Source organism: Thamnophis elegans, chromosome 2 (assembly GCF_009769535.1).
Source record: "Thamnophis elegans isolate rThaEle1 chromosome 2, rThaEle1.pri, whole genome shotgun sequence".
NCBI classification, from domain to species: domain Eukaryota; kingdom Metazoa; phylum Chordata; class Lepidosauria; order Squamata; family Colubridae; genus Thamnophis; species Thamnophis elegans.
Window position 1 is genome coordinate 75,969,866 of NC_045542.1, and position 24,311 is coordinate 75,994,176.

General features: G+C 40.3%; 1 protein-coding gene across 1 annotated transcript; it reads right to left on the reverse strand.

Moving 5' to 3' along the window:
• Positions 1-7,781: 7,781 nt before the first annotated feature.
• On the reverse strand, positions 7,782-22,566 carry GRPEL2 (GrpE like 2, mitochondrial). The gene is made up of 4 exons (XM_032209947.1): positions 22,376-22,566; positions 15,026-15,182; positions 10,137-10,218; positions 7,782-9,200 (listed from the first exon to the last, which is right to left on the reverse strand). The coding sequence occupies exons 1-4, from the start codon at positions 22,459-22,461 to the stop codon at positions 8,833-8,835; spliced, it is 693 nt and encodes a 230-aa protein (XP_032065838.1). The 5' UTR covers positions 22,462-22,566; the 3' UTR covers positions 7,782-8,832.
• Between the last annotated feature and the right edge of the window lie 1,745 nt (positions 22,567-24,311).

Here is a 24,311-nt window from a genome sequence, read left to right on the forward strand (position 1 = left end):
ATTCTCTCCCCCCCCTCCATTTCTCCAAGCAAGAGGAAGCATCCCCATTTTTATTCTTTTTTTATTTCCCATCCTCATGTCTGCCTTTCAGATGGTCGGAGAATAAAGAAGGGCTGATGTGAGACGTCCCTGAGGATTTTCCTCACTCTTCTAAGGCAGTGAGCCATAGCGATGTCGTCTAGTGGTGGTATCGGGGGACAGTCAATGTATATTAAGAGGTGGAAAGACCCTTTGAGAGCTGTATGTAATGAAATTTCATTTTAATGTATGCTGATTAGTGTACATACAAAGCGATAATAAAGTTATTCTAAGTCTAAAGGTAAATCATGGGGAATGGGGGACTTTGGGGGTTGCACCACAGAGGCGCAACTCTCCAGGAAGCGACTTGAGTATGAAAGGGAAGATAGAGGCTCCTCTTTTGGCTCCTGAGATCTTCCTGCGATGGTGCAAGAGGGGAGGTAGTACTTGAAGCACCTGGCTTGTTTGTTTGTTTTTACTTAACTCCAGAATTCATCCAACATAGAGTGCATTTGCCAGGCACACTGAACCAGGAAGTAGCCACTGCATTCCCTTGGTGTAGTTACTGTATAGTTCAGTGGTCGTCCCTACCGCCCACTAGTGGGCGTTCCAGCTTTCATGGTGGGCGGTAGAGGTTTGCTGTAACTCTGCTTTATAAATTTTATAAAGTAAAGTTACTTCCCTACTTTATAAATCACCAATACTATGGAACCGGTGGACAGTTAGAAATTTTTACTACTAACAGAGATACAAAAGTGGGTGGTAGGTATAAAAAGGTTGACTACCCCTGGTATAGTTCAATGCCATTGATCCCCCCTCAAACGATAATTCACAACAGAACAGAATAACAGTTGGAAAGGACCGCGGAGGGCTTCTAGTCCAACCCCCTGCTAAAGCAGGAAATCCCATATCATTTCAGACAAGAGGCTGTCCAGTCTCCTTTGAGAAAACATTGTTTGCACAGGTTAGCCTGCCAGATCCATAGGTAACAAACACTAAACTGACTTCAACTGAAACAACTCAATTAGATACCTGGATAATTGAGAAACTTATTTGTCTGGAATTGATTCTGCCTGCCCAATAGGTTCACTCAAAATCCTTTCCCTTGAACACTGCCATCTTGTGGGACTAAGAAAGTGCATGTTCTCTGTTTTAGCCCTCAACTTCCAACACAGCATCCTCCCCCAGAGATAAAACTGGAGCCTGCTTTCCCGAGATTTTGGAAAGCTTTGATCTCTGGCTTGGAATTGATATTTGCTATTTGTTTAATGGCCCCTGCTTTGTTTTGTGGATTTTATTAATCAGCATTGATTTGCCTATTGATTTAATATCGTTAACTGTTTTAAAACTTTTTCTTAGACTCCAGTAAAGTTAGGCAGCCAATAAATTTAAATCAATGACATAAATACAAATGGCTCATATTTAACAATTACTCATTCAGCAAGCATTCATACTTACAATGGGACTGCAGTGCTGAACAAAGGATAGTTATGATTAGCTTTCATACTTATATCCGATTCAGCAGCAGCGTGGTCACATGATTGCCATTTGCTACCATCTTTGCTGGTTTCCAAGAAGCATAGTCATAAAAGATGGCAAATGGTAACCACATGTTGGACTTCACATTAACATTCCACAGTGATTTGCTTAATGGCAAATGGAAATACCAGAATTTCTGTTACTAAGGCGGGGCAGTTATATGACATCTAAAAGCTCCGTGACATTTATGACCGGATAATTTAGCAATAGAAATTCCAGTCCCAATTGCTGTCATTAAGGGAGGACTATCTGTAATAAGTTGAGTTAGAGCTGATTAGTAACTTACACATGAGATCTGGAAATTCATGAAGTTGCATGAAATCCCCAAATAGCAATAGCAATAGCAATAGCAGTAGACTTATATACCGCTTCATAGGCCTTTCAGGCCTCTCTAAGCAGTTTACAGAGAGTCAGCATATTGCCCCCAACAATCTGGGTCCTCATTTTACCCACCTCGGAAGGATGGAAGGCTGAGTCAACCCTGAGCCGGTGAGATTTGAACCGCTGACCTGCTGATCTAGCAGTAGCCTGCAGTGCTGCATTTAACCACTCCGCCACCTTGAAGCAATTCACCCGTACGTTGCTGCAAAAAATAACAACAACAACAACAACAACAACAAAAAACCCAGCATACATATGGCCATGTAGTCACCAGAACTAAGCTTGACTCAAGAGACATTACAACACTTTAAGTCTCCGATGCAAAGCCATCTTCTAGGTATATTAGGTTGAATGGACTAGATATGCACAACACACCGAACCACAGTATGCTGAACTAGAAATTAATCAAGCTTGTTCTAGTCACATACGACATAACCTATACAGTTTAAAGTCAGATGTTCATGTAGATCCAACTCCTAGATACGTCTATAGACAAAGCCAGTAAGGAAGGGGAAAAAATTAAGCTCCCTCTGGCACCACTAAAGCTTTTGCTTTTGCCCTATTTTTTTTTTAAATCAGGAACCTTAATTGTATAATTACAAATCACAAAAACTGATTTATTTATGTGAGCTGTTTTGTAGGATTTGTATCTTGAAAAGTGGGATATATATGTAATCTCTGTAGACATGTACCTACGTGTATATTTAGCGATGACTATATTTCCTTTTAAGTAAGCAACATTACACAAGTGCAAAAAAGGAGGCAGATAGATGAAGGCATTGCAAAAGAAAAGGAAGACAACCACATCTTATTTATAGCAGCAACATTCACTATTATGTCATTCTCTTGTCCAGCCAACTTCCATTTCTCCTCCTCTGTGTATACAGCGTTCACTTCCATAGAATTAAGTAGGCTGAAGTATGGTTTTCTGCATAGTCATTTTTACTTCTTTGGAAAACATTCATTCTTCATATCAAACCATGGGTCATGTAGTATCTTTCTGCCAGCATTTAAAAATTTCTAGATTCATCATCCCATCTTTGGAAACATTCAGACAAGAGACACAAATGTATCTCTTTGCTGTACTTTTTCACTGTTTATGTAAAACTTATAGTTGTCTACTCAATGACCTTGGTCTTTCGTAAACTAATTGTCAGTTAGATGTTCCTAATTGCATCCAACTTTGGGCAAATCATTTGGAGTTTCAGCAAAGAGCACTGTGTTATCTGCATACCAAAGTACACACTCCTGCAACCCACACACTTCAGATATCTCCACAAGCATTCCTGCTGAATGCATGCTTTATTTTCATGCAGACTTTCCTTCCATCTTATCCCTTTCTTATCATGAAACCAACCCTTCCTTCCATATTTGCACAAAGCATTCCACAAGACCATTAATTTTATCATACTCTTTTTTTTCTTAAATCAGCAATTTATACAATTGTTTTCTTTCTCATACAGATACATTCAATTATGCTGAAAAACAAAAAACTGCCTGGCACCTCCCTATATAAAGCTGTCCTGAATTAGCTTCTAGTTAAAACTTCTTTAGCTAAGGATCAAAGGAAATCCACTTTGTGCATCACATCTGAGCCCAATGATCCTAACAACAGAAACGCAGTTAACAAGCAATTTCTGAAAATGATTAGAAAAGTATGTGAACCCAGTAGCCTTTTAAAGGTGTCAGCCATGCAGGGGTGGGTTTCAACCGGTTTGTGGCGGTCCCCGCGAACCGGTTGGTCGGCGAACCCGGAAGTAAGTAACTTCCGGGAATGGCGAAGGGCCCACCCACCCGCCTGCGTTCCTTACCCGGTTTTGACGAGTTCTGTGCTTCCACGCATGCGCAGGATGCATACTGCGCCTGCGCAATTCTCCAGGAGCAGCTGGAGCATTGCACAGACGCTAGTACCGGTTGGAACGGGGCGAGAAACCCACCCCTGCAGCCATGATTGGAATACCGGGCTATTTCCTCCTCTCCCAAAGCTCTAAGCCCACCAGAGACCACTCTCCTGGACATTTGTGAGCAATTTCAAGTCTTCTCCTTGTCCAAAGAGGAATTATCAAGAGCCAGTCTATTTGCTGGTCCTTCATTCAATCGTGGTCTGCTTTTTGCAGAGCGGTCTTCTGTTTACCATTTCTTCCCTAAAGTCTTTATTTAAATTGTATTCACTCCGCAAAGGCTCCTCCTCCCCCCACTTCCAAAACAATTTATTTTTTATCTATATCATTCTGCATTTCTCTGCCCCTCATAATCCTAAATCATTCCTTGCCTTGGAATCAGAAGTACAGTAGGTTCCTACCAGTTCAGACCAGTTTGGCCAAGTAGGTAGTAACTCGGCCTGCCATGCCCGCGAACCGGTTCTCTCGGAGGTGCCATAGGTGCTGCCATCTTGTTTTTTGCTTCTGCGCATGCACAGCTTTTTTTTAGTACTGCAAATGTGCGCACACACGCAGCACGTCCCTGAGAGAACCGTCAGTAGCAGCAGCCGGAAACCACCGCTGCTTGAAATGGTTCTTTAATTACGTTCTTTGTAACTATCATTCTTTCTCTACAGATAACACAGTAGCACAGTAATTGATCATTCTCTTAAAGTGTATCCCCCCCCCCCAAGTCATTCATCAAGCATATTTGTTTTATACTTTGCCTTGCTTTTAGTCTATGAGCCACGGGTCTCAAACTTGCAGCATCACTTTGCCATCATGTGATGTTTTCCCTATTCGAAGAGCTGGGATGGGTATGGCCTGCATGTGATGCATCCCGCTCGCGGGCCACCAGATTGACACCCCTATGCACTTCCCTGACACTCCATAACAATTCTTTTGCTTCTGTTCTAAACAACTTCTAAATGATTATTCCCTACATCAATTCTGCCGGAAGACTAACAATACTCCTATAAATTAATCTTGATTCCTGATGACTCCATAATGACTTCATTTGCTCGCAATATTTAGATGAGTTGTCATCATCTCCTTTCAGAGCATTTGTTCAACTTCCCAATCTGGTTGACAACTGGAATTGTTTTGACCTCCCACCCAAATAGCAATAGCAATAGTTAGACTTATATACTGCTTCATAGGGCTTTCAGCCCTCTCTAAGCGGTTTACAGAGTCAGCATATTGCCCCCAACAACAATCCGGGTCCTCATTTTACCCACCTCGGAAGGATGGAAGACTGAGTCAACCTTGAGCCTAGTGGGATTTGAACAGCCGAACTGCTGAACTGCAGTCAGCTGAAGTAGCCTGCAGTGCTGCATTTAACCACTGCGCCACCTCGGCTCTTGGGGTGAACCTTCTTAGGCTTTATATATCAAACAAGGACAATTAGGTGCAACTACTTGCTGTTCAATGAAAAATAGCAGAATTAGAGGTATTGTTGTGTTGTCAGTAGATGTGTTTAGTTTTCCAATTTAGAAATCCATTCTTTTTTCCCCCTCCATCTTGGGCTGTCATTGTATGGTTTGGGTGGGAGGGTCAGAAATATATGGCGAAGTTTGGCAAATTTACATTATATCCTGATCTATCACATCATTATGGCTGACCAAAGGATTCAATTATTGCATTTCTTAACTTCATGGCTTCTTTTGTTGTAGAGAAACTGGTAGACTAGGTATGTTCGTTTGGAGATAACCCTCCTGGGATGGCTTTATCCCATACTCCTCTGGGCTGAGACCAAACCAAATTATGGTTTGCACATGAAGCAGACTTTCTTCATTCACCTTCACCCAAATATCAAAGCAACCCCAAATGTACTTCCTATTACACAATACTGGTTTTGTTTAGTCCCAAAGACATGCTTTGGCCAACTTTATCCCTTAAAACACCCACTCCTTCTAAAGGAAACCCCACACCCATCACAATACTATGTTGCATAAAGGCCCTAGGGCGTTTTCCTCACTTTGGAGTGAAGGATCTTCAGATGAACAGTCTAAAAGGACTATTACCAAGCTTCACCTTGGTAACCTCTGTACCAAGAAGACAACCTTAGGTGAAAAGGCAAGAACCATCACATAAGCAAATGGGGGCTGAAGCATTCTCAAATCCTGGGAAGGAGGAAAACATTCAGAAGGCTGGCTCCTCCCCAATTTACTGGTTATAAGAGGGAGGAGAGGTAAAGCACAATCAGGACTGCAAAATTCTGTTGCTGTAGTCCATCTTAATAAAGTAAGGGGGTGAAAATCTGGGTGCGTCTTATACACTGAATATAGCATTTTTGGCCTACTGAAACCCCACCCCCTTTGCAAAAATGGATCTGCAGGTTTGGGAGGCTTGCAAAGTGCTCCTGAGGGCTGGGGAGGGCAAAAACAAGCCAAAAAAATGAGCGGTTTTTGCTCTTTTTTGCCCCCTCCCCCAGCCTCCAGGAGCACTCTACAAACCTCCCAAAGCCTCTGCATGCTTTTCTTTTTCTTTTCTTTTTTTTTGCGAAAAATGGGCCTTTTTTTGCTCTTTTTTGGTCCCCCCTCAACCCCTAGGAATACTTTACAAGCCTCCCAAAGCTCTGCATGTTCTTTTTTTGTGTGTGCAAAAAACAAGGTGTCCGGAGGGTTTGGGAGGTAATTTTTAAAAAAAAATCTCTTCAAAATCATGGTGCGTCTTATAGTCCGAAAAGTGCAGTATGTTGGTTTCTTGATCAAATGTACATCATTACAACTTGCCCCTAGTTTCACCTATCAGAATTGATTTTTTCCTACTTGTTTGCTATTCAAGAGTGATTCTCTAGGAAAATAGCAAGGACTCTGTTTTATCAACAGATATAAGCAGCACAGATTCAATAGCAGACTTCATTGCAGCTTTGATCAGAACTATGTTTTGCTGCACAATATGGGCTTATTCAGAGTTGAATAGCTCCATAAAGCCAGCTCCCATTTATATCAAAGCTCACATTTTCAGGTTTGATCCCGAATTAAATTTACTCAGTGATTCTGTAACTGTTTTATTTTATTTTTTAAAAAAAGACTAAATTAAACATAAAACGGACGGCATATAATCATTTCTAAATTAATATCTGTCTCAGTTAACATTTGCATATTCATTATCTCAAAGTTGAAAACCTCCCCAAAAGGCCAATACCATTCATCCCTTTCCATCACTGGTGATAATATATCAGGCTGTGCTGGAAAATGGCAGCAGGTTATTTGCAGAATTATTGAGGAATCATTCTTATATTGCTATTCACTAGTTCATCTAATCCAGTCATTGTTTGATAGTACAGAACAGTACGTAATTCCAAGGGACGATCCTTCACAATAAGGATCTTGTTGCAAGAGACTCGATAATCTGAATTATGAACTGACCTGCTCCATGTAAGGCAGGAGTGTCAAATTCAATTTCATTGAGGGCTGCATCAGGTTTGTGTTTGATTTCAGGAGGGCAGGTTTGATGTGGTTGGGGTGGGCGTAGCCAGCTAGATGTCACTTGTGTTCAGGGGGCCGTGTGGTGGCCCGAGCACTCTGCCAACAAAAACGGGTTCCCGAGCTCTGTTTTTGGCTGCGAAGACTTCCTGCAACTCTCTGCCAGCAAAAACAGAACTCAGGAAGGCCACATGCACTGTAGGCTGGTCCTTTGCTGATTCTAGGATGGCCCCATGGGCCAGATCTAAGCACCTCGTGGGCTGGATCTGGCCGCCGGGCCTTGAGTTTGACACCCCTGATATAAGACAGGTGTTTTATACCAAGTATTGATTTTTCCCACTTTAAAATGCTATGTTTAGAGGACCTTTTATTGAATTAAGCCAATTTTTGAAATGTGGAAAATCTTGATGCCAAATTTGTGGGTTTGATGGGATAGTTAGATCATAATGTGGAAGACCATATTCAAAATCAATTTAAGAGGAAAACAACATCATAAATCATTTGGCTGGGCATAATAAACTCCACTGTATTACTCAGTACCCCAAAAGATGTTCATCTTCAAAATACATGACAATTTTAAACTAGCCAAACCATTCTTGTAAGATAAGACAGGTATCATACCCCTATTTGAAAGCAGCTTCTCGAAAAGTTCAAGAAAACAAATATTATATCTATGCATCCATTTTCAGAAGTAATTTGGGACCGAGAATATTCTTTTACTGGCCAAAGCACTCAGGGAAATTTTGAGATGCAAAACCAAATCTAAAAAGCTTTCAAAAAGAGAAGTGTTGAAGCTTCAAGATTTGGCACATGCATTCTTGGGTTACAAATGCCCAAGAACAGTTGAAATTGGATTCAGAAGGAAGGCAGTCTTGGACTTAAGTCGTTAACTGGTGCCTAGAATCTTCTCCCAAACATGACTGATTGTAGAAGAACCACAGAACTACCATTGTCCACCTATTTAAAGGCGAAAAAATAAAATAAAATCTTGTATTGCTTAAGGAGAATGTCTCAAATAACACATGAATAAAAACATAAATGGAAAAAAAATCCAGATTGAAATAAGAATGACTCTGGGTTAATGTAAATAAAGCTCAGATGAAATATATATCACAGATTATAAAAAAAAGAAAATGGGAACAATAGTGTGATTAACAAGCAAATTAAAAATAAATCTTGGGAGGAAAGCCTTTTTCAGAGAACAGGATCCAGTTTTAGTCACCCTTGAACAAGCCTATTGAAATCAATGGGATTTTACTGACTGACTTTTCAATAGGTCTGTGCATTGTTGGAATGAATCCTACATTCCTTTTAATGCAGGCTTAAAATTAACAAACAGAAAAGAGGGCACCACATTTGTGAAACAACCGAAAAAATATCTTTACACAACAGGAAAAACTAACATTGAATAATGACAGCTTGAAAAGGAAGGCCAAAGGATCATGCCAATCCTGAGAGGCCAGCAAATCATATCTGTGTGGCTTAATAAATAAAGCAGCAATGATGATGCGGGCAAAAGAAATAAGTTCATAGGATCCCAATTGCTAAGATGGAGGTTCATCACATTCTTGAGATTCTACTGCCACCCCTACATGTGCATGTCTGATTGTGCGGCCGTGAAGTTTGTAACCATCCACAGTCACTAAAGCCACAGTGCCCGGTTGCATATCTTCTGCTGGCACATGACAGACAATTTCATGGGCATAGGGGTCATATCTGCCACCAATGGGGTTCATTTTTTGCAGACCGTGCTTAGTAAAGATGCTTTGTAGTTTGACTTCTATAAGAGTCAGGCCTTCACAGATCTTATTCAGGGTCAGAGTTGGGTCATCTTCTTCTTCTACAACAATCTCCAAAGTTGTTTTCAGGATATCTGCTACTTCTACCAGATCTCTACAGAAACTCTGGATGCCTGCAGACATAAAGATCAGCAAAAAAAAAAATAAGGATGACAATAGTTTAGGAGAATAAAAACATTTTGGGATCTTGGATTATCTGAAGTAAAAGGACTTCCTGGGCCTCAGGGACAACAGTGTTTACAAGTGATTTGATTTTATGCTTCCACCAAATTGCCATCCAGGTATTGCATATTTGCATCACTAGTATATATTTCTTTTAACCTGTAAAAAACTGTTCAGTCACAGCAACTATCTTCTTTTGAGGCTTCACTCTATGGTCATCTTCAGGTCACTAATGAGTTAACCCAACTATTTTATGCTCCATTTTATTTAGAAATATGGAGTAATAAAATTGGGTCTCAGAGGCTATTATTGAGTTTTGATCCACAAATGATCATTTATTAAATTTATAACCTGCCTTTCATTCAGGCGCTCAGGATTGTGAACACACTACTCTTCTATTTTTCTCGTACCAACAGGTGGCTTTGGCTGAGAGAGGGTAACTGACCCTAAGTTACCCATTAGGCTGCCACAGTTAACAAGAAATTTTAATGTAGGCCTCTATACTTCTACTCCAATATCTTAACCACTACATTTCACTGAGATGGTGTTTTCACTGCAGCTTTAATTTTTAACCATTAAGTTGCTTTACTGTGTGTTATTTTGTTTTTGTTTCACTTGATACTGTAAAGTGTCATGCAAAAAATATTATGAGTAACCTTAACTTTAAGGATGGATTATCTAAACTAGTGGTATCTTTTTTTAGACTCATTCAGAATTTAAAACATTACTGGAGTTCTTCAATAAAGAGAAGAGAGCAGGACTCATGAGGTCCAAAGCATTTCGTAGGAATCATTTTTAATGTGTGCAGTCATAAGAAATACCGCTGGATATATACAGGTAGTACTGCAACAAACTCTGGCACAACATTGGCCTGTTTGTTTACTTACCAAAAATCTTAGCATCCTCAACAAATTTTTGTGTTCTACGTCTGACATTTTCAGAATCCATTAGGGCTCTTTGGTATCGTTCCTACATGCAGAGAAGAAGCAGAATCAGATCAAAGAATTCTAATCCAAGTAACACGATTAGAGGATTTCAATATCGCTGCAAATATTTAATGCAGCTTGACAATTTACTCATAGGCAATAGAGTTGTTATTTACTGAAAATAGATTGATGTAGAAGCCGCATTAGTAAATATTATCTTGATAGCAATTTCCATTTCTCCAGGTGGGATGCCACCTGACATTTACAAGATTGACAGCTTAATTCCCAGATAAGGAATCCATAGCCCTGAATTAAATAGGATCCTCCGGAGGAGAGATGCTTACTTTAGCATATAACAAAAGAATATATTCCCCACAATCCTTCTTTCTCTAGATTTCTACCCACAACTGTTCCTTCTCCAGGCTTTACTTCTTTTAAAAACTGTTGGTAGGAAATAGCTGAGCATCGTACCTAAAAATAGAGCAAACATCTTTAAAGGAAGGTTACAAAAAGCTGGAAAAAAAATCCAGATAAGCGAGAAGGGAACTTTAGCTTCAAGCATTAACTTGTCTTAGAAAACAAGCAACAAGCTCAGCTAGAAATTCTTCATAAAATGAATTATTTTGATTGGGTATATTTCTTAACATAATTTATTTTCTCTGGCGTTGTTTTCTTTGTACAAGTTCAGTAATTCTAGTGTTGTTTGCAATTTGGACCCTCCTTGTAGCAATTAGCTCTAAATAGAACAGCATTACCTTTGCTATAAAGTTCCTCCTAAGTTGCCACCTGAAAACTGATCTTCCTTCCTTCCTTTCCTCCCTCCCTCCCTCTGAGAGGGACTCTGGGCAATTTGCCATTCATTTGCCATTGAACGTTTCCTTCTGACTATCTAAACAATTTTTCCTTTTCCTTTTTCTGTTTTTCTTTCTTTCAATAAGGCTTAATTTTTATTTATCACTTAGAACAGGGTGTCAAACTCACAGCTCGTGGCCTGCATGCATCACCCACTAGCCACACATGCTCCCAGTTTAGCAACTCTTGATACGTCACATGACAATGCAGGTTTGACACCCTTGACTTAGAAGGCCTCCTAAATCAAAGGACAGAGAAGGAAGAGTTCATTTGAGCCCCATATCTCAATACTCTAGAGCAGTGGGTCTCAACCTTCCGAATGCCTCGACCCTTTAATACAGTTCCTCATATTGTGGTGACCCCCAACCATAAAATTATTTTATGTTTTCCATATTTTTTCAAAAATATGTGTTTTCCGATGGTCTTAGGCAACCACTGTGAAAGGATTGTTCGACCCCCAAAGGGGTCCCGACCCACAGGTTGAGAACCGCTGCTCTAGAGGCAGCAAGTGGGGATACAGAAATTATTTCATTTTTACTCCTTTAAATTTGCCAGAAAATAGTACAAGGTATGGGGTCGCTATTTTTTTTTGCAGGTTGTGGATGGAGGTGGATCTCTCCTAGATCTCGTCTTTTTATGTACACTGAAAGCATATGAACACAGAGAAATTCCTTGTGACTATCCACTTGGCCAATAAAGAATTCTATTCTATTTTATTCTATCCTATCCTATCCTGGATGAAGCACTCCTAGATGAAGTGGTGGTAGCAAGAACCATCAACCACGATAGTAAAGTCAAATTGGGCTGCCGTGTGTAGAACTGAAGGGGGTTTAGAAGAGGTAGTTAAAACTTCTTATTTTTTATCTGTCCAATGGGCTCAGCCTTACCACCATAATCATAAACAAGAAATAGGTAAAAGTGCCATTTCAGAGACCCCGTTCACTGGCCCTTGAAGTCAACTAAATTAAATTTCTGAATTTTAATATTTAATACAATAAATATTAATAGATATAAACAACCTAAACATAGGTTTTTTGGGGTCTTCAATCATTTTTAAGAATATAAACGCATCCTGAGAACAAAATGTCTGAAAACCACTAACATAGATCAATATGCAACTGTTATGCAATACAACAGCAATAAAAAAATTGGGAAAATGAAAAAGCAGGGCTCTTACATAAATTGTTTCTTATAACTCTGATAAAATATGTGGAAGAAGAAATTATTTTCCAAGGTAATAGCCAGCAAAGTTATTTAAAAACTATTTTAGTAACCACAGCAAATAGCATGCATAGATAAGCTAGAAAGCTAAGCAGAGTTGGGAATGCTACTTGTGACAATGATAAAAAGGATGAGGATAAAGCGAGCGTGAAAAATAGTTTAAATAAAATAATAATCCTAAAAGGCAGCTATGGGAGACCACTTCAAAACTTGTTGTTCATTCCATATCTTATAGAGCAGTGGTTCTCAACCTGTGGGTCGGGACCCCTTTGGGCTATAGGAAAAACAATCCTTTCACAGAGGTCGCCTAAGACCATCAGAAAACACATATTTTCAATGGTCTTAGGAATTGAGACACCAATTTTATGGTTGGAGATCACAACATGAGGAACTGTATTAAAGGGTCGCGGCATTGGGAAGGTTGAGAACCACTGTTATAGAGAGTTGAAACTCTCCATATGTTCCTTCCATCAGCTTGCGTTTAGTTATCACTGTTGCTTCTGCCAAAATTATTCTCATTGTTTCTGCCAAATTTTCTGCCCTTTCTTCTTCTATATTTTTAAGTCTGAGATAGAGTTCCAGTTCATCGATCTCTCCTTTCAGTATTTCACACATATCATTTCTCTCCACTCTCGGTTTGCTGTCAGTGTCAACAATTTTCTTATCACTTTGTTCATATTTCTTTGCAGTTTTTTGAACTCTGTCCTCAAGTTTCATCATTGTTTTGTAAATATTCTCAACTCTTCCATCCATTCTTTCTGTATTTTGTTCTATAATCTCAAGTCTCTTATCAATTCTCTCTGTGATTATTAGAACTTTTTGAATTTCTAGCATAATTATTTGTAATGTTAATTCCTTTTCTTCTTCATGTTGCGCCATTTTGCCGGGTTGTAAACACTGCCACCAAAACATCCAAGCTTTTTTCTAGGTTTCAAACAAATTCAGTGTAATCATTCAAGTCAAGGCTTTCTCTTTAATCCAAAAGAGCACCTGTATAAACAAAACGTGCTTAATAGCCTTGTAATATCAGATGTTACCAAGCCTCCATCCTCTAGGAGGCAGTGTTACTTCTTTTTTCTCTGCTTTGACTTCTCTCTTTAATCTCTGAACTCAAGAAGAGAGAGAGAGAGAGAGAGAGAGAGAGAAAAGGCTTAAAAGTTACGATCCAGCCAAGCCTTGAGAGGAAAGAGAATTTTAATCCACAAATACAAAAAATGGGGAAAAATAGAAGAAGGAAAAAGAAAATACCAGTCCAATTTAAAAGTAAGAGGCATTTGTAAAAAGTCCATCCATAGAAAGAAACGAAATTAAAGTGAGAGAGATAACACAATAGTTTTAATCCAGGCTTAATTCGCCACTTGCTTTCTTCTGTCTTCAATTTTAATTTAACTCTAAGTCTTTTTGGGTGTTCTCTAATAGTAAAATTTTTCTCACCATTTCTCACACTCTCTCTATGGTTCTACTTCCATTTCAGGGGTCTGTCCCAAACTTCTGCAGCTTCAATACCTGCTTCTCTTGTAGCCGGAAAAAAGGGCTTCTCCTGGATCGATCAGGGTCTTTGCGAAGCCCCTGAGATCAGCAGGACATGCCCTTCTCTATCACTGTCTCTACAGGATGGTTTAGGTCCATAAAGGACCGTCCAGCAACAGAGATATCGACAGCAATCCTGGAACTTCAAGATTGCATGTCGTATCGTAGTGACGTCAGCCCTGCCCTCTGTGCACATCATCTGGTATAGCAAAATGAAAGAAAGCAGGAGTACAAAGTGTAGTCCTTTTGGTCACGATCCCATCTGGGTGTGTTAGTACTCTCTGCTACCTTATTGGGCTATAGGAAAAAATCTTAACCCTTGCCAATACAAAGGGTTCTTATTGCCATAAATCTGGCTGAAACTATAGACAATCTTGAGAGATATCTGTCATCAGGTGGGGAACCACAGAGATGACCTTGAAGAAACTATTCAGAGCCAGGGCGTTTTAGGAAGAGACTCAAAAAGACTCCTCCCTAACTCCCTCTGGTATCAGAGGGGAAACCAGTCAGACTTGCAAGTTTCGGTTATAATGGCTTATATCAATGAAGTACAGCTCTAAATATTTTGTGAGTGTTTTTTGATCTAGTCAACCTTAAGGGGGCCTAAATTTTTTTGCTTAAGGGGCTATCACATCATTAGGTTCTTCTGGTGTATCCAGTGGACACTTACGTATCAATAGACAATATACACTTGTGTATCTATGATAACATCAAATGTTCATATAACTGAAAACTTGGTCAAGAATGGAAGAGATAGCTGCTGCCCAAATTCCCAGGCTGCTTATTAGGACCAATAAAACTCTTTCCTTCTTTTTTTCAGTATCATTAATTCAGACATTTAAGACTGCTAACATCTCATCAAGGTTCCCCTATGCAGAAGATATAAATTGTTAACTACTCTCTCTTCTTAGATCTCTTAGTGTCCCTCATCTCTCCCACTGGCATCCTGGTGGAGTAAAATAGATATCAACTAGATGCATTAACCACTGTGGCATGAGAAGCCAGAGGTAGCCAAATTGCTCTTTGGCTATTTTATTTGGAACAATGTATTTCTAAATCATCTTCAATTTCAGTTGCAATTTGATAGATGTAGCAGTATTAATCTTTAGTAAATGACAAATACTCTATAGGGCCCCATAGATTAAAAAAACTCTTTAAGTTATAGAGCTGAATCTTTAAGAAAATGCACAGAAATTTAGATGTGTGGATCTCTTATTCTGGATGTCAAACGAAAAAAAGTTACTCACTGTTAAGACGCGGAGTTGTTCTTCTAGCTTGATGGTCTTGTGCTCTAAATTTTCTCCCCTCAAGATCTGTCTAGGTTCATTCTGAGGATCTTCTGGGCCACAATCATCTCCTGTGCTCTTTTGTTGTGCAGCAGTACTGAAGGCGAAGAGCAAACCTCTAAAACAACAAAGACCAAAAATGTAGAGAAGCATACATTTCAAATTTATTTTAAAAATAAAGAGTCACTTATTAACTGGGGTACCGAGAAAGCTTTTGGTTTCTATCAAGGAAAAATGAATAGCTAGGAAGTTTCTACTTAGTTTGGAAATTTGTTTCAGATTTTGCTGATTTACAGATTGGATGATTATCATGGGCAAAGGACATTATCTACTATGATAGTTTCCCCCTCCCCTCCTGTCTAGCACCTTCAAGACATAGGCACAAAACATAAGAAAGCAACTGCCTAACAAGGAAGGAGAGCCCTACACTCCTTGTCATTTATAACACAAGGAAATGTTTACAATTACACTATGGGCTAACATTGTGTATATGATCAACAAAATGGAAACTTAGAGCAGGCATCTATTTTCTATGCTTATTAGAATTTTAGAAATATAAATAAGTACAAAGGATTCTATCAACATCCTATGTAATGCAACAGTAAACTATATACTTTATTCAGCAGAGGTGACTTTACTCAGCTGAGAAATAGCTGTAGCAAATGTAGATGTACAAGGTAGAACTCAATATACAAAACCTGAGTGAACAAAATTACTTTGCTTTCAATAAGGAAAACTCGGTTTTGCTACTGTTTCTTTGTGTAGAAGCACATACAATTATGAAAAGGCTCTGAATCCACGTTTAATTCTCAGCTACAGCAACATGGGAATCCGTATGGTAAATAGTCACAAGGGCATTTAATTAAATGTGCTAATGTTATTCGGAATTCTAATTTGTTTCCCAATGATATTTTAGATGCTTAGATATTGCTCAAACTCACATTTAATTTTAAGCAATCCAGCTAATAATTGAGTGGGGCAACTGATTTTTATTAAAGCCCACTGACAGGTTATACTAATAATTTGGGCAATAACGATGGCAGCAAGTGAGCTTGTGAAGAAGAATGCAATGTGGAAAATAGTTCAGACTTCCAGCCAACAAAATCCTTAGCTTTTAGGATTTTGTTAATGTTATCCCCTATCTAGCCAGTTTGTAAAGGAAAAACAACTTCTCAAAAACACAAAAAAAACATTAGGTAAAGATTAGATTCCACAGTCCCTTCTCCCCAGTACATATACACATAGTTATACTGCCAGCTACTGATAACAATTTACTATTAAATACATTTTTCGTCAACTTGAGGCGCCTTTCATTCATATCCTGGGCATCTCACAACTGGTTTATTGCAATGCACTCCACATTGGGCTACCCATGAAGACCATCCAGGAGATACAACAAGTTTGAAATGCAGCTGTATAAGCAGCAATGAGTAAAGTTGCATTGGTTGCCAGCTTACTTCCATATGCAATTTAAGGTGCTGGTTATTACCTACGATGTCCTTCAAGACTTAGGGCTTGGTTGTCTGAAAGTCTACCCACAATTATTTGTGCCTGCTAGGGTACATTCTGGCAGAGTGGATGTGCTTCAGGTTTCTTCATTTAAACATGTAATTGTGTGGGCATCTTCTCTGTTGCTACCCCTGCCTTCTACAACAGCACCCCACTCACTATATCTTTATTATCAAGAGGTCAATTGTATGACACCATGCAATGCATAGTAAAGTTAGTTTAAAAAAACCACAAGCACTCAAAGTAAATACCAAAACTTTCTCTAAGAATCATTTACAGACAACCTTTATCAAGTACACAATTATATACTCATCTAATGGTACATGGGCTATTGGCAGCGACCGCCTCATAGGTAGTTCTAGACCCATTAGATCCCACAGATTAGGCCTCCTCCGAATTCCATCGGCCGGCCAATGTTGGCTGGCAACCACCCGGAGGAGGGCCTTCTCTGTGGCTGCTCCGGCCCTTTGGAACGATCTCCCTGTGGAGATTCGGACCCTCACCACCCTTCAGGCTTTCTGTAAAGCCGTCAAGACCTGGCTGTTCCAGCAGGCCTGGGGCTGCTGAGTCCCATCCCCTACTCGAATGGGTTTGCATGTTGAGACCTTTTAGACTGTTTTGTACTGTTGTTTGTTTTTGTTGTGGTTTTCCTTTTTGTATTGTCCTCCCCCCCCCCCCCTTGGTTTTGTTAGCCGCCCTGAGTCCCTCGGGAATAGGGCGGCATACAAGTCGAATAAAACCTTCAAACCTTTAATGCCTGCCTCATACAGCCACTGCAGTTACAGTGGTGATGACAGATTAACTTTGTGACCAATTCTTGCATTTATGACTTTTGAAAAGGAAAGCTGAAGTAAGATCATAAGCAGAGTTGTAATTTCACTTGCTTCGCTTAACAACCAAGTTGCCAATCCCAATTGTAATTGCTAAATGAGGACCGATTGTGGATGAAGTACCCATGGACAGAAGAGGAATTTTCTTTTTGAGATACAAAAACAAAAGTGATATATGTAGCTAAAAGAAAGGTTATAGTTTAGTATAGGGGTGTCCACTTTGGGCTTTATGTGGTCCTGGACAGGTAGTAATGCAACCCCACAAGATCATAAACTTTATATATAGTTATATATGCAGCCCAAGACAATTCCTCTTCACTCAATGCAGCCCAGGCAAGCCAAAAGGTTGGACATACCTCTGCTTGGCAAATGGTGGGTCTCATGTCATATAATAAATTGCAATATCTGCATATTAGAAGGGAACCATCAAGTTGATTATATCTGGACTTGGGAATTTAAGCAGGGTTGAGCTTGGTTAATATACCAGGGAATATTTTGCCTTTTAATTCTTTTCTGCTTTTTCCAGAAGGCAAATTTTAATCTGCAAGTAGAATTTTTATAAATTGACAGTGATTAAATCAACTAAAATTTGAAGGCTTACCTGCCAAATTAATAGCAGGTAACTAGGATTCCCGATTCCTTGAATTATCTCCATTCTTAGCACACAGGCCCCCTTCAGCTGTCTCACTTCAAGACAGAAAGGCTGGAGAAGGACAGGTCAGGACTGTGTACGCAGCCACATTTCTTCTCCACAGGTTCAGGCAAACGCTTGAATGAGGCTTAGATTAGTGAGGCAGCCAGTCAAAGGATATAAACTTGAAATAAGTTCACAAACATTCAGAACAGCTCATAAATCTCCTCTCTAAAACAAGCTGCCCTTTAAATGCTTACATTTTCTCGCTGGTTGTTTATATCTGAACATAACTGCACATGCTGTTTATTGCGTGACAGTGAATTTGAATGAGCCTTTGCCAAAAATGTACTTAAAGCACATCACTGTCTAGACATGCACTCTCTTTTACCAGGTCAGTAAATTCTGCAGCACAACACATACCCGCTTAATTTATAACACTTCCTTCTATGTCAAGTTATCAACCTTCTTTGGTCTTTTAGGGCCAAATCTTGATATAAATACTTAATATATAAGAGAGCTGTCCTTTGTCCTTTACCTGTCTTTGCCTCATATGCTTCAGGACCTAGAAAAATCTGTCTAAAGGGTGAAATATTTAAATTGCACTACTTAACTGTGGCCTTGGGTGTGAACCACAGCTACAAAAAAAAGGAAGAAAGGTAAGGGACTTGCCTCAATGACAACAGCTGGAGCAGGACCACTTTTTTCAACAGAGTCTGAGTAATTATTTTGTCAGAATGACAAGTCAGATATTCCAAAACACTAAATCACAGTGAGCACTCTTGTGTTTTTAATTACTGTAGCACTTCCAATTCTAGAACAGGTTCCTCTACAGTACTGTGCTCTGTGTGATACAATACACAAGCTTCCATTGATTCAATACAGCTGTTAGCTCTGTCTGGATACTTCTAAGTCAGAGGTAGTCAACCTTTTTATACCTACCGCCCACTTTTGTATCTCTGTTAGTAGTAAAATGTTCTAATCGCCCACCGGTTCCACAGTAATGGTGATTTATAAAGTAGGGAAGTAACGTTACTTTATAAAATTTATAAAGCAGAGTTATAGCAAGCCCCTACTGCCCACCGTGAAAGCTGGAACGCCCACTAGTGGGCGGTAGGGACCAGGTTGACTACCACTATTCTAAGTATTAGCAACCCATTTAATTTAGGGTTCAATAAAGGATGGTGAATTTTTGATCTTCTGGATTCTAAAAAAAATCCAAGTTTAAAATCTCAACAGTTGATTCCTTCTGTGTGAGCCTGTCCAAGAATCCTCTTCGGTTTTAGAAGGTCTGCTTTAGACATTCTGCCATCAGACACACAGTATGGATGAGTAAGTGAAAGAAAACTTGATCAATAGTCATCTTCAAGAGATAATGTACTTGATACCCTGGGGTGAACATTCTCAGAGTAAAGCTGAAGTGGAACAACACACCCTCAGAATGGTGTTGAAATCTAACTTACTAAGGAATACATATGTCTTTTGTAACATAGATGTTTGTACAGTTGACTTAAGTCTATCACATGCTGGGTGTTTGCTGATCCTTTGCTAAGTTCAAAAGGGAAGTTCAATGTTTAACTTTAGAATTTGCTGTGAAATCATTTACTTACATATAGGATAAGAAGTTTGCTTTTCTGCTACTTTGGTTTATTCATCTGTGGGTCTGTTACACACAGGACAGAACATTTGTGAAGTTTTTGTTTTTCAAATATGTATAGCTACCTATCTCACAAACCACAAGACATATAAAAACAATATAAAAATATAAAATCCATATTAAAAAGTATCATAAAAACAAATAAAGAGAGGATAACAACAGTCTCTTAGCAATGGGGCTACCTAAATATATCTCCAGGTCCCTGGAAGCTCCAGGCCTGGTGACATAAGCTGTTCTTGAGGGACTTCTGAAATGTCAAAAGGGACATTTTTGGGGGGAGAGGGAAGAATGTTTCATAAGGCAGGAATCATGGCAGAGAAGATACATATACATCAGTGGTGGGTTCCTACCGGTTTGGCCGAACCGGTAGTGGTTTGGTGGCCTGGCTCTCTGGAACGGCAGTGACCCAGGCCTGCCACACCCCTGAACCAGTTCTCAAGAGGGCACCACCATCTTGTTTTTTGCTTCTGCACAGAACAGTTTTTATTGCACTGCGCATACACACGCAGTGTGCATCAAGCACATATGTACAGCGTGCATCATGTGCCCACGAGCAAACCAGTAGTGACTGCCAGAACCCACCCGATATACATATACTGTGTGTGTATATACACTACGTGGGATTTCCCCCACTTGTAATTAACAATGACACAAACATTTCCCTACATCTTTTTTTGTTACCATGGTCTTGCCTTTATCTAGTCCTTGACCCATGAGCTAGACAGGCCTTATTCATCCATAGAAGCATGCTCATCTTATTTCGATGTCATTTAAAGATACCAAAATGTTTAAAATCTGCTAAGTATTATGTTTGGAGGGAATTCGGGTGAAACAGAGGGAATAGAAGCAGGAAAAGGATCCGCAAATTTCATGGCAATATAATATTGTTGTAGATAATTGGATGACACTATAACTCAGCACTCAACAAAAGCCCCTAGAAGTTGTTTCCTCATTTACATATTATGCTCTACATTAATATGCATAGCCTGCTTACCAATAGTCGTTGGTATTGCAGAACAATGGAGTTTGCTGGAAAATATATAGTGTCTGAACCTACCTGAACAACTAAACAACTATTCCAAAGAATTAAGCCCAATTATTGGAACTTTTTAAAAATCATGTTGATCAGCAGTATTTTAAAGGTTTTCACTGTGGATTTCAAGTGTTTCAGACAGATCTATTTTCAGCCTGAATCCTGACATTCTAACCACCACCACCCCCGAAAGTTTTGTCCATGTTATCTAAATATTAAATCCTGGCAACTGGGTCAAACTTTGTTAATGTTTTGTTGCTCATCCAAGTAACTTCATTAGTCAAAGCAAAATTATTTAGGCAGAGAGGTCCAGTTGCCGTGATTCAACCTTTAGATACCTTTGGCGTGGATGATTGAGTCTTCATTGACATTTTGTCCAAGTTATTCTAATGTTAGTACTTATGAAATCAAGTGTCATTTTCAATATTTCTTGATCAATTTTATTTTTCAAGTATGCAATGAAAGAGATATCACAGACTGGAATAGGAATAAAGGCGGTTAGATGGTTCTATGAAGGATATCATAATGGCCAATCTACCTAATCAGCATATTCAGAGGCATTTGCCTGCAAACATCACTCATTTGGAGATCAAAGTTAGCTTTGTATCAATGAAGATAAAAGCTTATTCTTTTTCAAGCTATACCTTACTATAACAGGTTTCAATCCATGTATTTATATTTTAACGTTGTGTTTGGTTTGCAAGTTGCTCAGAAAACTTGGAAGCATCTGTACAACTCTATTACTGTACAGAAGTGAAGACATGTGGTAGAGAAACTCCTGGTCTTCTAATTGAAAATCTCTTCCCCCAAATCGATCCCCCAATCTCTTCTGCAAGGATTTCTCCTGCTTTCAAGGGTAGCCCCAGAGATTAAAATATCAGACTGAAGGCAATAGTGAACATTGGGGGGTAGGGTGGGGGGTAAAATATTAGCTGATTTAAAAGTGTGCGGGTAGAAACAAGCCTGTGCTGAGAGAAGAGAAAGAAAGGTGAAAAGACCAGGCGGGGTTGGAGCGATGTCAGATATGTTCACTTCTGGCTCCTATACCGCAAAGAGTCATCATGCGAAACCAATATCGAGCCCACGCTTCCTCCCCACCCAACCCTGAGCAAAAACGGCTCTTTCACCCCGTTGGAATGAGGACACGGCCTTTCTCTTTCACGGCCGGACCTTCGCATCCTATAGATTCCTTTCTCTGAGGAGGAAGGAGGAAACTCACAAATTCTCGGGAAGGTGCCGCTCGGAAAAAGATGCACCCGGGAGCTAGGACGCTCCCCACACCCACCCTCTTAAGGCTGGATGCCCTTCTTGAGCATGGGCGAGGCAACCACAGCGAGGGAATCTGGGAGGCAGGCGGAGGAGGCAGGCAGCCGCCGTGGCTCTTGCATCGCCTCGTGTTTCTCCAAGAGCCGCAAGGGGCATCCAAGGGGAAACGATTCAAATCGAAATATTCCCCCAAGGAGCCTTGCTTTGCAAGACCCTCGCTGCAAATAGGGACCACGCAAACAAAGCTGCGCACCGTCCCGTCCAACCCTAAGGAGGAACCGCACGTTTGAGATAAGCCGCGGCGAGAAAAAGCGACTCGCGGCGACGGAGCATAACCAGCCCGAAAGCCACGGGCGAGGAATAAAAGAGTGTGAGTCGCCCGTACCTGTTGGAGTGGAACCGAGGATAATTCAAGTGGAGCAAAGGACTCAAGCAACTCCGCGCCGCTCGCACAGACCTGCCCGCTGCCATAGCGTCAACGTTGCCTCCGCCAGACTGAGCAAAACGGACCCGCCGCTTCCCAGACTCCCACGGGAGAAAAAGAAGAACACTCGAGCGACTACAACAACCGGCGGCCACTGCGCCCTCGGTTAAAAGCCCGGACTGCCACTCCCGCCAGGCCTCGCGCTACAGTACAATGCTCTGCCCTTTAAGGGCGGGAACTTCGTGGGAAGGAGGGAAATGATGAGGCCGAAGGAGGAGGTTAGCTGTAAGATGTTGGCAGGCCGGAAGCGTACAGGCTGTGCTTCATCTTCCAGCCAAATAAGAATAATATTGCACGGGCGCCTTCCAGCTGGATCGGTTGTAATACTTCCCTGGTTCCGCCATCGTTGTAGCTAATTGTGAATTTATTTATTTTTATTTTATTTTATTTGGGTTGTCAAGCATATATGAGAAAACAAGTATAAGTATGAATATAACATATAAGTATAAGCAGGTATAAGTATCTACATAAGAAATGAGTACAAATAAATGGGTGCAGTCGGACAGAGACGGTAGCTGGTGCGCTTATGCATGCCCTCTTTATGGACCTCTTAGGAATGGGGTGAGGTCCACGGTAGACAGTTTGAAGTTGAAGCTGTGGGGGTTTGAGGATGTAACAACAGTCAGGTAGAGCATTGCAGGCATTGACCACTCTGTTGCTGAAGTTGTATTTTCGGCAATCAAGTTTGGAGCAGTTTACTTTGAGTTTGTATCCATTGTTTGCGGGTGTATTATTGCAGTTGAAGCTGAAGTAGTCATTGACAGGTATTGAGAGACTCTTCTTCTGCGAACCCTTTTGGCTCCCTTCAGACATCCTAAAATTGTTTCTTGCGCCAAGGATTATATGTCAATTATATGCTGTTGAAGAAATTGCCAGTGTAGGGCACACTTTCTAGCTAGGAGGAAGCGATTATGACTCGTGGTCATAAGACTCACGGAGCTGAATCAACTACCTGGGTTTCAGCAACTTCCGCTGTTGTGAGGGTGTGCATCTGTTTTTACTCAGCTCTGTCCTCTGTGACTTATGTGCAAAAATTTTGACAATCTTTGGATGGCAATCGGGTTTTTCGGTGTCTCCGTTGCCATTTGGAGGTATTGCAGCCCAGATACAATAGGCATAGCCTATTAACCTACACTAGAGCTACTGTATTGTAATGGTTGATCCACTAGATCCAACTTCAGTTCTTTGTGATTTCAGATCTCACTGGGTGACCATATGTAAACTTATAGCAATAGCAGTTAGACTTATATACCGCTTCATAGGGCTTTCAGCCCTCTCTAAGCGGTTTAGAGTCAGCATATTGCCCCCAACAATCCAGGTCCTCATTTCACCCACCTTGGAAGGATGGAAGGCTGAGTCAACCTTGAGCCAGTGAGATTAGAACCGCTGAACTGCAGATAACAGTCAGCTGAAGTGGCCTGCAGTACTGCACCCTAACCACTGCGCCACCTCGGCTCTATAACTTATCTCAGTGCAATCCATTCAATAGGGTTGTCCTTGTGAGAATAAAATTTGAGAAGACCTCCCTTCTTCATAAAGCTGCCATATTTTCTCCTCTGAAAAAGTCAGTTATAAAGACATTATAAATATAATTAGAGCAGTATTTTAACAGAAGTGTTCAGGAAACCTGGATAGCCAATATACTGTCAGAAGGTGTTGGTATCTAGCAGCCTAGCGCCATTGCATTCCCTCTTCAGTTGCAAAGAATTTGTTATTGATCCATAGTACACCAGGGGTCTGCAACCTTAAACACTCAAAGAGCCATTTGGACCAGTTTCCCACATAAAAGAAAACAGAGCCACAAAACCTGGGTGGGCGTGGCCAACTCAATGTCACT